This window comes from Paramormyrops kingsleyae, chromosome 5, assembly GCF_048594095.1.
Source record: "Paramormyrops kingsleyae isolate MSU_618 chromosome 5, PKINGS_0.4, whole genome shotgun sequence".
Classification (NCBI taxonomy): domain Eukaryota; kingdom Metazoa; phylum Chordata; class Actinopteri; order Osteoglossiformes; family Mormyridae; genus Paramormyrops; species Paramormyrops kingsleyae.
Window position 1 is genome coordinate 32,857,547 of NC_132801.1, and position 12,465 is coordinate 32,870,011.

Consider the following 12,465-nt stretch of genomic DNA (forward strand, 5'->3'; position numbering starts at 1 on the left):
CACAAACCTGGACAGTTGTCATATTGGCCTTGGCAGAGGCAAATAACCAGTTGTTTACCCAGTGCTAACTGAAATTAGGGGACAGTTTAGTTATTTTGGATAATCCATACTAAGCGTCAAAGAAGAACCTAAAATTTCTTAAAGGAAAATTTAACCCCTTAAGCATTGATCTACAACTCAACCATGCAAGCAACGTTTGTGTTGGTTCTTTTAAGACAAGAATTGGAACCGAAAGAAAATGCTCATTTTAAAGGAAATATCTGAGTATATCTGAACATATTTTGAAGGAAACCGATGGACCAATCAACGTAAAGGAAGCAGTGTTTAAGCAGAGGCCACACCCACGGTTGTAAGGCAGCCACTGAGACACGTTGCTCACACATGGGTTGGCCCAACCCTGTACGCGGTGCGAGAGACGCATGCGTCAAAGCCGCGGCTTTTCTTCGGGTTTGTCAAATGATGTTGACCCGGGAGTTCTAGGGTTAATTACCCACCTCGAAATGTGCTATATCGATGGGAGGCGGGGCTGCTGACGACAAAAAAGCCTTATACAGTCGATGAAGTTGATGCTATCGGTGCATTTTTAAGGAGTACAATTCGTTTTTGTTCGCCGGACATTAACCTACAGTTCGGCGACTGAATTCACTTTTACCGGCTGGCGAAGCAACAGCCACGCATCTATTAGGGTATTTTTCCTGTTCTCATTGAATCACATCTTACGATGGTGCTGTTCCAGCGCTGCTTGACTAGGACGTTTAGTCTCGGGCAGCGGAAACTGAGCGGTTCGCCCCAGCAGGAGAAAGTGGCGAACATGCAAGCATGGGCTTCCATCAGACCTCATTATCAGAGCTGCTGGGTCGGTGCTAGGAGCTACGGCACCGAAGGTTTGTCCCCGATCGCCAACTCTTCCAGTATTTTACCGATCTGCTTATGCATAGACCGGTGTGGTATGTTTCAATGACCCGTATTTGTTAAACTCGTAGATCAGGAATTACTGCCTGGATAAACGTGCGTTATAGATTTGCATATTAATTACTTAGAACCTATTATGATATTGCACATTTTAAAAAAGCTTGAAAATGTATTTTTAATGAATGTACATATGCAATATATTTCACCTTTATTGCAAAATATTTTACTTTTATGATGATATTAACTGAATTAGTCAGCGATTTACCGACTTGAAATTTTTGGCATAGACAACAAAAGAATATTAAAACTACATAATGCCGAAATAATGCACACTATAACAATGGAATTCCTTTCTGAGTGAACCCGATTGATTTTCACTATTTCTGGGTTGATGAACTCGAAGGCTTTACTTTGAGGAAAGCGATCCCATCGCTAAGCTTATTCAGACCCCAAATTCCTTTCAAGATTTTCCTGTTTCTTTTGCCCTTATTAACGTGGGCTGATGGGTTGACTTACTTTTACGTTTAAGTAAAACAGTTATCAGTTAACTTATGGCTGAAAATCACGTGGGAATCATAACTATCCTAGTACCTTAAACTATATTTGTTTTGAGGATTCTACATATCAGATATCAGATGATTTAAAGGAACCATAATGGCATAAGCACACCTAGTTTGCCTCGACTGCAAACTATCATTTAAAAAAACGAATCCTGCTTTTGAATGTTATCAGCATCCTCAATTACATCCCACAGTCTTTGGAAAGAGCCATTTCCTTCTGCTCCATCAGCAAATCTTGATGCCCATAGTTGAACAAATTAAATGTTCATTAACAGAAAAAGTGATACAGTCTATGAAAATTAATGTGATTAAACGTTTGCTAATTTCATCAGGACTGGGGGGTGTTTTTATGTGTGGACATAGTGCTGTAACAAGCATGTTAAGTCAAAAGGTTTTTGAGGTTATATGAGGTGGCAGTGACATGTGACCAGTAACTTGGTTTGTGAACATGTGACCATGTGACTGTGTGTGATTGTTTCCCCATAGCTCAGCTTATGTACCTAATAAAAGTCGAGGGCTATTCCCCCATCCCCTCAAATAAGAATCTCAGGTCACCTTCATTTAAAGAATCTCTAAATGGAGCATTCCTGTGTAACAGTAGGCATGAGAGTTTGCCTAGAATATGCAGCTGTTCATATCAACATACCTCCACTCCACAACTTCACTCCTACTTAGTTTCACTTTACACTTTTCCTTTGCACATGCTTGAAGAACTGACATTGTTTTACACAGATGAGTTTCAGTTGAGCATAGTCAAAAGTCTATGTTTTCTAGATACCTAGATGGCAAATCAACATTTCATTCATTAAATACTTTCATGAACTTTTTAAGACTTGTATGAAGCACAAGGGTGTTAGAGCTTTAGGAGAACTTAGGGGTAATAACCTTGCTTGAAGCAAATCAGCCTTATTTCTTGAAACTGATCAAATTTAGATGAGTGTTGGGTTTATTTTAATATTCATTTTCAACTGAATTCTAAGCCTGGTACCCAAATCACCTGCTTATTAATTCAAATATAGCCCATACATTAACAGAAACTATGCATAGTTAGTTTTAGGTTTACTTGAATGTAAGTGAATCCAAGATCCACATTCACACAGCATTTTCCCGTATATCCTGTTTCGTTTTTTGAGATAAGTATTAGGGGTGTAAATCACAGCTTTACAATACAGTATCGATTCCTTAAGCCAACGGTTCGATATTTTTTGATACCTCAGAAATTCCCACAATACGATGCGATACGATACGATTCTATTCAGTTCGATACTGGGGATAGTAGTCGAAATGATGAAATTTCACACAATCCTTTACATTTCAATGGATTAAAAAAGGCAAATATAATTAGCATTTTATCATATTTTATTGGGAACTGTAAACAATATCTAGTGTAGTCAAGTATGTCCCATAAATCAAGCAAAATAAAGTGCAATAAGGTAAAAATAAAAACTTTGGATGGATGTAGATTAACATGGTGAATAATTTTTATTTTGAATCAAGTCTTCTCCAGACAAATACAAAAGTGTAACAAAAAGTATGTCCATAACTGTCATGAGCTGCTCGTATGACCCTCTCGTGTGCTAGAGGCTTCTTACTTGGTCCAGCTCCCCCATTCATTTTTATACCCTTTCTTAAGTTTAGTAGAAATAAATTGGAGGCTAACTAGGCGACTCGGTAGCTTGCAGCAGCTAGCGCGGTTGAACGCGTCATCCATCCTCTATTTTTTATGCCATACGATCTGCCCACACTACCTTTGCGATCGATCAGTAGATCGCGATCGGCGTATTGGGCACCCCTGGTGTAGACCATGTATACGTCGGAGTGGATCATGAAAACAATGCTGGAACAGGCCAGAAAATAAAAACGCATGTATCGATATTTATGCGGTCACATCGAAGCATCGGATCGTTTGCCGTTGAATCGATATATCGATACAAATCGATGTGTTGTTACACCCCTAATACGTATTGTGGTATTTATAATTTTATTATTGATATTTTGTCCAAAATAAAGTATGACCAAATTGATCTTTGTTAAATTTCTCACAAATGCACTACACTGTCTATGAATGAGTCCATCAGAAAGGATGAAAATTATTATGATTGGCTTAGAGAGCGCATACAGAGCTCATTCTAAAGCAGCAGCAGCAGTCAACACTTGACTGATTTATTTATTTGCTTGTGTATGACATTTAGGTCTACTAGCAGCAATAATTAACATTGCAAAGCTTGCCAAATCTAGTTTTCTATGACAGTAATTTTTATTTTTTTTTTAACTTCAAAATTTGCTTTTGAAAATACCGTCAAAATACTGGAATCTATGAAAATTAGATACCACCCAAGCCTCCTATGAACCCAGCTGGCGATTGTGGTCCAAGCGATGTGACAAATTTAAGAGCAAAACATGCGATGTCTATATTAACATTGCACATTGTGCAGGCAGATTGTACTTAAATATTGGCAAATTGCAAAGGAAACATTTGTTGCTACTTCTTTTACAAATGTTTACAGTTTTGCTAACTCCAAAGACATAGGTGAATGTTTATATATGTATATGTGTGTGTGTGTGTGTGTGTGTGTGTGTGTGTGTGTGTGTGTGTGTGTGTGTGTGTGTGTGTGTGTGTGTGTATATATATACATACATACATATATATATATATATACAGACACACACCTATATACACCTTAGGTGCTGGAGGGTTGAGTGAACGCACTCTGATCGCTGTCAAGCCCGATGGTGTACAGCGACGTCTCGTCGGTCAGATCATCCAGCGCTTTGAGAAGAGGGGCTTCAAGCTCGTGGGCCTAAAGATGTTAAAGGTTGGCAAATATGATAAAATTTAATATGCAAATGGTTTCCCTGCCATTGCACAGTGATCTAACTAATGGATGGCTGCTGGTGGTAATCAAGCTTTGGTTGTGATGCTTTGCAGTGGGGTAATTGTTTTTTTTTTAGATTATTTTTATAGCTGGTTAATGTTTATTCACCATGATCATCCCCGTTATTGTTCATCAGGCTCCGGAAGAGTTGCTGTCTCAACATTATCATGACCTCAGCAAGAAGCCCTTTTATCCTTCCCTGCTGCGGTACATGGGCTCTGGTCCCCTGGTTGTCATGGTGAGTATTCTATCTGCATTGAGAATACATTTATGAGGAAAGGCTAGGTAGCTGTTATAGGGAAACTAAGTTAGGCATAAGAGATGTGGAGCTGAAGATGTGCAGCCTTTAAGGAGAAAATATTATGCTGAAAGGCCTTGATGATGATAAGTGACAGATGAAGAAGTTCACTCAACACTCCCAGCCTGCACTGAGCTACTGATTGTTTGATTGGTTCATTGGTTGCAATTAAAATTGATCAAAAGTAGACTTAAAGGAATTATCCCAGTGGATTACCCTTAAAAGTCTTAAAGAATTTACCTTTCTACTTCAAAGGACACCTCCATTGTTGCAATGCAAATGAGAGTCATGCAGCTGAATTGACTAGGATAATAACATCTTATTATTCTGCTTTGCATAGTCTAAGCTAACTGTTGTCCCGCCTTTGATGCCTTTCAGGTATGGGAGGGGTACAATGTTGTCTCCACGTCCCGGAAAATGGTGGGGGACACAAACCCAGCTGAGGCCCCTCCAGGCAGTATTCGAGGTGACTTTAGCATTCACATTAGCAGGTAATCTAACTGCAATAACCGGATAACTCTGACAGAACATATCTGACAAAAACATTCAAGTCATTATAATAGATTGCCTATTATTAATTTTCCCTTTGAATTAGCATTTCAGCAATTATTCTGCATGTTCAAGAACCATAATCACGAGAAATTAAAATTAAGGAATAACTTTTAGGTATTAACCTGTTTCTGGCTGAAGTGTGAAACTGGGACACAGCATACTGACTCATTTTACTCAAGCATTCAGTTGCTTTTTAAATTAAATGTAATAAATAGAATGACAAAACCCCTTTCAATATCTGAGGCTGCTGCATTTTTTTTTTATTATTAAGGCTGGTCAAAAAAGCCAAAACAGCGAAAGCCTGTAATGACCACACTCCTGCTGCTAACCATAGCCTCAGAACACAGAATACATTGCTGAGATGAATACTCAAAGTTTTGATATCACACATACCCATGATGTTTCCTATTTGACCATGCCTTAGGGGTGGCCAATACGGCAAATATATCGTATCATGATTTTCTTTCAGAAAGGATCAATATCCACAATCTTATCATGATTCTTTTCCATGTTGGCTTTTAAGACTGTTTTGCAAGTTACTCAACAGTGCAACCAAACTAATTCTTCTGTTTAAAAAAAAACTGTAGCCCTATAGGGTAACACAGCCTAAGACAAAAAATGTTGTAGATGTCAAATTCTTCTTACGGACCAACTCCTCCACTACGTTGCCAAATAGGCACGTTACGGAGTGCACGTTACGGAGTGCACGTTACGGAGTGCACGTTACGGAGTGCACGTTACGGAGTGCACGTTACGGAGTGCACGTTACGGAGTGCACGTTACGGAGTGCACGTTACGGAGTGCACGTTACGGAGTGCACGTTGGGACGAAAGCAAGAGAGGGAGAAATCCAAGCCTACTGTTTGGTATTACCGGTTTATTGGTGTCTTGAAACAGATTTTGCTGACAAAACAACTTCAGATGCATGTATGAGTCAGAACTGCACCTGATAGAATGTGCAAAGTAGCACTATACTAACAATCTCGCCGTAAAGGCAGATTGTTGAGAAATTATAATCGTTCATAATCTAATATTGTCAAACTTCACACCCTTACCATGTCTGCAAATTGATTTGCTGTTTGTTTTTGCCCTGCCCCTATTTGTCATCCCCACCAATCACTATTGCATTTGTACCTGTGTTCTTTCTCTCTTGCCCAGAAATGTGGTCCATGCCAGTGATTCCTTGGATGGGGCTCAGCGGGAGATCCAGCTGTGGTTTAACTGTAAAGAGCTGACAGACTGGGACTGCCACGACCAAAGCAGCACTTTCCACTTGTGAGAGAGGATTGGGAGGGAGCCCCGTGCCACTACTGTGCCTGTTTTACCATATCGACACCGTTACTACCTCTATGTGCGTGTGTGAGCGGCACCCTAGCTCTGCCTGCACCCCAGGCCCAATACGCCATTCCAGAATCATGCCGGCAGCGGCCCGGTCTGCCCATGCTCTTCAAAGACGTGGCTGAGGGGTAACCATGACGTCATTCTGCTTCGCTTTTAATTTCTTTAAATGAATCGAATCAGTGTTGTTGTATTAAAATCACATGAAATTTGAGAAGACTGGTTTAGAATTTTAAATGATTACATGGGGGCTGGTAATGTCAACATTAAAAAAAAAAAACTCCTGAATGCATTAACTAAAAATTACACAAAGTAAACTCTACACATTTGTAATGGCAAACATATTGCGAAGGTCAGCTTGACTTTGAGGTTTTTGTACAAAGCCCTTTCTCCCAAACCAAACAGAACTTGGTGAAAACCCCTCAGAAAAAGGATTCTATTGACTTAACGTACATAATCAAATTATCTTTCCAGCCTACAGTGGAATATTATCATCAACTGGAAAAATTGCTCAACAATTGTCAATATTTCTCAGATCACATTGGTCAAGACAGTATTTTAGTTCAAATAAATTTTACTGTTGAAATTCACACATGTTTGTTGGTGTATTTCTTTCACTAAGATTTGTTAGTTTACTAATTTGAAAATGGAATCTGTCCATATGAAAATATTTTAAACCTCTATACACTATACCTTCATTGTAATGTTGATTACAGACTATCTCGGCGTGGAGTGACTGGAGTATAAAAATCAAAGTGCACTTTTAACAAAGTTCTAATGTATTTGTATTTTGTTAAAAGAAAACCATACTTAAAGTAATTGTAGATGTGTTCATACAATATCAAGAAGTACTGTTTTGATTGGGCTATTTCCAGGGCAGGCTCTAGCTATATGCTGAGAATACTACTGCCTACTGTATGGCCCCGAAACTACCTGCGTTGCAGAAGAAGTGGAATGATAATCGATTTTCATGACAGGGGAGCCTCCCAAGTTAGGTAAGGCCTAGGCTAGGGCACGGGAAAATGTACACACAACAACAACAATGAGAGGAAGAGGAACTACGTACGCAGTTGTAGTCCAGAAGTACAGAAGAACTACAAATCCCAAAATCCGCAATGTTTAAAGATCAAAGTTTTCGGTGAAAGCTGGAAGGTAATACATGCACGTTTAACGTCTTTAAGTTATGTGTTGTGTAAATGCATTTCACAGGAAACGTGCACAACAAATTTATTTAAGATGCTGCATATAATTAATGGCGTTTACGTTTTTCTGCACGTCAGATAGTGGAGAAACGATTGTCTATCAGTGTTAACCTAATGTGCCACTATGTGCCTATGGAATTCTGTTTTGTAGAAATGTTTTGGTGATCGTCATTTACGAATCGACACCACTATGCAAAATCCGCGTCGGATAATGCCTACAAACTTCCAGTGTTGTTAATTGTTTTCTTGTCTTTGTTTAGTACTCACTTATGTTCGTAGCCTACGAAACATATATGGAGCTGTTTTTTACTTCGTGTGTTCGTCTGATCAGTAACATTTCCGCAATCTGGTCTTTTTTTTTTAAATAAGTTTGGAGACAACCGTACCTTCGTTTAGAAAGGAAACGTTGTGTTCGTGCACACTGTAATAATGGCAGAAGTAGCCGAACACCTAGACGTACCCGAAGACGTGGATACGGACGACTGCATGACGTCCTACTCGTACATTTACAGCCCCGATTTGCTCAAGTGAGTCCTTTGCATGGATGTTTTGTTTCTATTCATTATTAGACGTCATAAAGCCAATGTCGCCTTCAAGCAGCTGTACATATGACACTCGGTCTGAACTTACTGTCTTCTCTCTGATACCTTCAGGCTTTCCAATGGCACAGTTATTGTGTTTATTGATACCATCCGTCTTGCTGCTGGTGGTCGTCCTATTTTATCTTAACATTTTCCAAGCATTACGGTTTTCTTAAATGCACGTGTTATATTATGCATGTAAACGGCTTTAAAGTACTGGAAAAGTGGTCTGGATCCTCAGTGTGATATGTATTTATTTATGATTCATAGGGACAAGGTGGCCTTTATAACTGGTGGCGGATCTGGAATCGGATTCCGGACAGCAGAAGTACTAATGCGGTAAAACACCTCCTGATGTGGGAGTGTACAAAACCGGGATTCTCTTTTGTAATGAGTAACACATACAACGTGCCTTTGTGGTCTCTTTCAGGCATGGGTGTGACACGGCCATAGGCAGCAGGAATACGGAAAGGCTTTCTGTGGTAATTATATATATATATATATATATATATATATATATATATATATATACACACACACACACAAACACACACATACACACAGTTATTCAGGCAGTGGGTCAGGATATTCATTATAGGATATATTAGGGGCATCGTTAGGCTTTTTTTAGCCCCCACAAATAAATGTGCATTAATTATTTTAAGTCATGAATAGCTTTTTATATTATATATGTTTGCCATCGCCCCCCAGTAAAGACTCAGCCTCCCCATCCATTCATCTCTCACTACCCCCCTGGGATATACTCTACACATACCTGTATTTGAAAACTGCTGTAATATCTGTGAATGTGATGATGCCATTTGCACCCAGATCTTTGTAGCCTGCCAGTTGTTTTGCCTCATTGGGCCCTTTCAGCAGCTCGATAAACGTGTTGGTCCCCAGGCTTCCAAGAAGCTGATGGCCGCCACCGGACGGCTCTGCCTTCCTGTGGTCATGGATGTGCGACAGCCCGAGACCATTGGTGCAGCCGTAGAGGAAACACTTAAGAAGTTTGGGAGAATCGACATCCTTATTAACAGTGCGTTTGCTTGCCGCCTGAACAAATACACCGATATACATTCTGTGCCGTGGTTTTGACTGTGTTTCCTGTGTTTGTCTGTATGCTTTTACGGGGATGTAGTGTTTAGGTGTTAGTGTTGACTCTAAGACTTAATGACTGTCACATACAAATACAAAGGCCTTATGGTGCATAGCTGTATGTTTAGCTCTAATATTAGTTAGAATTCATTAAATTCTCCTCTTGGGCATTAGTGCTATGTGTTTACTCTTTTAATTATACATTTGACTCTCCGTAATTAGTGTTGTTTGCATTAGTTTCTGTCATGTGGGATGTTTACTTAATAGATTGTTTTGTCTTTTACTGATTAGAAAGAAAAATAAAATCCCAGGGGGCTAAATGACTGGCGAATGAGCTGCTGTGGTTCTGGTTATTTATCCTGCTGCTTTCATATGCACTTGTCCTAATGGTTGTTAAGAGGAATGTGCTTCACAGAATCCCTGTTCATTTGTGCATAAACTGTTTTCTCTCACTAACTCGTTGGAGGGGGAATCTGTTGTCCTAACATCAGAACTGTAAAATCTGTCATCTCTTTGCATTGTTTTTACTTTAGTATCTTATTATTAATCTATCTGTGCTTGTCCTATTTGATACTTTCTCTCTCTGCACTGCGTTAATTGGCTTTATTGCACCTTTTAATTTTCAGATCTCCCATAGTTTAGTCTTAAAATCCAGGGTTTTCTAGTTTTTAGTTATTGATGTTTTCGTTTACGTGTAGCGTTCAAAATGACATTTACCTTTTAAGATTTTTTTTGGCCCTACTGCTCTTATGTGACATCGAATGATTAAGTCGTGTGATTCAATATGAGCTTATATTTTTTGTGTTTTCGTTTTGTGCAGATGCTGCTGGTAACTTTCTCTGCCCAGCCACATCTCTGTCCTTCAACGCATTTAAAACCGTCATGGAAATTGACACCATTGGGACATTTAACACAAGCAAGGTGGTCTACGAGAAGTGGATGAAGGTACCATGAACTTACAATGCCTTTATCTGGTTTCATTTTGGTTATTGTGTCAATAAGCTGTATAGTTCAACATGCTTGGTTTTTTCTTCTGCTTAGGACCATGGAGGCTCCATCGTGAACATCTCTGCCACCCTTGGTTACAAAGGCCAGGCACTCCAGGTGCATGCTGGGTCAGCCAAAGCTGCCAATGGTGAGAAATGCATAATGTGATGCAGCTCAGCATGCTGTGTCTTTGGCACTCTGCTTTGTGTTTTGCTGGAAGGTCCATCGTTTTCCCAGCCTTCTGTTCACCTCACACCTTTCCTTTGCTGCGGTACAGATGCCATGACCCGACATCTGGCTGTGGAATGGGGCCCAAACAAAGTGCGGGTCAACAGTCTGGCACCTGGACCCATTTCAGGAACAGAGGGATATCGCAGATTGGGTATGTTGCTGTAACTAACAGCACTGAAAATGTCTATCCCTATTCTGATTGTCTGTTATGAATTATCATCCATTTCATCACTTTGTTTTTAGATGGATAATTTTTGATGCATTCAGCAGAACTGCCTATATGTGATTCTGTTGCCCTGCTCTTGGGAAAATGATGATTTACCTTTCTCCTGCCTCTGTATCTTATCATCATATTTGTAAAACACTTTGGTCTAAAGAGACACATGAGTGAGAATCACAGAGCAGTGTCAGCCAGTGTTGCTGGAGCATTTGGGGTTAAGGATCTTGCTCAGAGGCCCAATGGTAAAATCACTCTGCCAGTCGTGGGGTTTGAACCAACAACCTTCTGAAGAGAGGCACACATTCCTACTCCATAGAGCAACACACCACCTCTCTGCCCACTCCCCACATCATGAATTATTTCTCCTGCTTACATCTCCAGGAGGTTTAAGGGCACAGAGCAGCGGTGTGTTCGAGACCATCCCCCTACAGCGTGCTGGGAATAAGACCGAGATGGCTCATGGTGTCCTTTTCCTGGCCAGTCGGGCTTCCTCTTACGTGACAGGCGCCTGTCTCGTGGCCGATGGTGGAAGCTGGCTCACTTCTGCAAACAATCTGCCTGTCCTCCTGGGTATAGCCTCTTCCCAATCTGCTAAACTCTAAGTCCACTAACATCCCAGGTGTGTGGGAATGGAGAGGAAAGAAGTAAAGAGGAAGTGGGAGTTATTAATTGATAAGTGTAACTTTTGAGGTTAAATATGCCACTGGGTGGATTGTAGCAACAAAAGATATAAGATAAAATCCGTTATTGCATTTGATTGCATACTAGATAATTATTTTATCCTATTTTGCTTTATGTTTTGGCCAAGTTAGGATGCCATTTTATGTTGTTAACATAAAAACATCGACTTACTTTATTTTTTCCTTGCATTTTTCCAGATCTTTGGGCATCTGTACCGAAAAGAGACAAATAGGACATTTTAAAGTGGAATCATGCAAAAATCCTGTACAATCATATATTTGTTACTAGAAATCAATAATTGATCAGTCATAGAGGCACTGGTATCCGAGAAGAGCATTCCTGTCAAATGCAGTATGACTGTCACGATGGTAGCTTTTGTTTCACTGAACCCAGCGCCCTAATTGTTTAAAATGCATTATTAAAACTCAGGTCTGTATGCTAGTAAAAGTGGATAAGCCTTTACTTTGCATAGAGTCCTGTTTTCAATTACCTTTGTGTGTATTATTTGAAGATTGTAACTAAGGAAACACTTATAACTGCATATAAATAGGTAATTGGGTCTGTCAAATAATGATCACTCTAATACAGGAGTAAAATGCAATGTCAGAGTATGTAATGGTTAAGGTTTTAAACATTCCAATGTCAATGAAGCTAACCCTGGTACTTAATTTCCAACTGGATAAATGCCATGGAAATGCATCATTAAAATCTATTAGTATTAGCTGCTTAAAATAAAAACTAAAAATGTACATGTTGGTAGGAACCATCATCCATCCATCCATACATCCATCCATCCATCCATACATCCATCCATCCATCTATCCATCCAAAACAGTACCTGTGAGTATGTAACTTGACAAGTTTGACATTTTATTGTATTTTGAGTATTTAATGAAAGTATTATTAGTCAGTGGAAATAATGTTTTTTCT

The 12,465-nt window shown here is 39.6% G+C and overlaps 2 protein-coding genes across 3 annotated transcripts; both read left to right on the plus strand.

Annotated features, from left to right (window-relative positions):
* Positions 1 to 376: 376 nt before the first annotated feature.
* LOC111841915 (nucleoside diphosphate kinase B-like) lies at positions 377 to 7,125 on the plus strand. Its single transcript, XM_023808055.2, has 5 exons — positions 377 to 884; positions 4,158 to 4,288; positions 4,485 to 4,586; positions 5,025 to 5,137; positions 6,356 to 7,125. Exons 1-5 carry the CDS (start codon positions 722 to 724, stop codon positions 6,474 to 6,476), a joined length of 630 nt encoding a protein of 209 aa, XP_023663823.1. The 5' UTR covers positions 377 to 721; the 3' UTR covers positions 6,477 to 7,125.
* Positions 7,126 to 7,534: 409 nt separating this feature from the next.
* decr2 (2,4-dienoyl CoA reductase 2, peroxisomal) lies at positions 7,535 to 12,024 on the plus strand. Of its 2 annotated transcripts, none has more exons than XM_023808048.2 (10): positions 7,535 to 7,687; positions 8,107 to 8,264; positions 8,589 to 8,657; positions 8,749 to 8,800; positions 9,222 to 9,357; positions 10,237 to 10,361; positions 10,458 to 10,551; positions 10,681 to 10,785; positions 11,236 to 11,473; positions 11,733 to 12,024. In XM_023808048.2, exons 2-9 carry the CDS (start codon positions 8,167 to 8,169, stop codon positions 11,454 to 11,456), a joined length of 900 nt encoding a protein of 299 aa, XP_023663816.2. In that variant the 5' UTR covers positions 7,535 to 7,687; positions 8,107 to 8,166; the 3' UTR covers positions 11,457 to 11,473; positions 11,733 to 12,024. The 2 variants fall into 2 exon arrangements, with proteins under 2 accessions (XP_023663816.2, XP_023663815.2); XM_023808047.2 differs by having other exon boundaries at positions 11,236 to 11,424.
* The last annotated feature ends 441 nt before the right edge of the window (positions 12,025 to 12,465 follow it).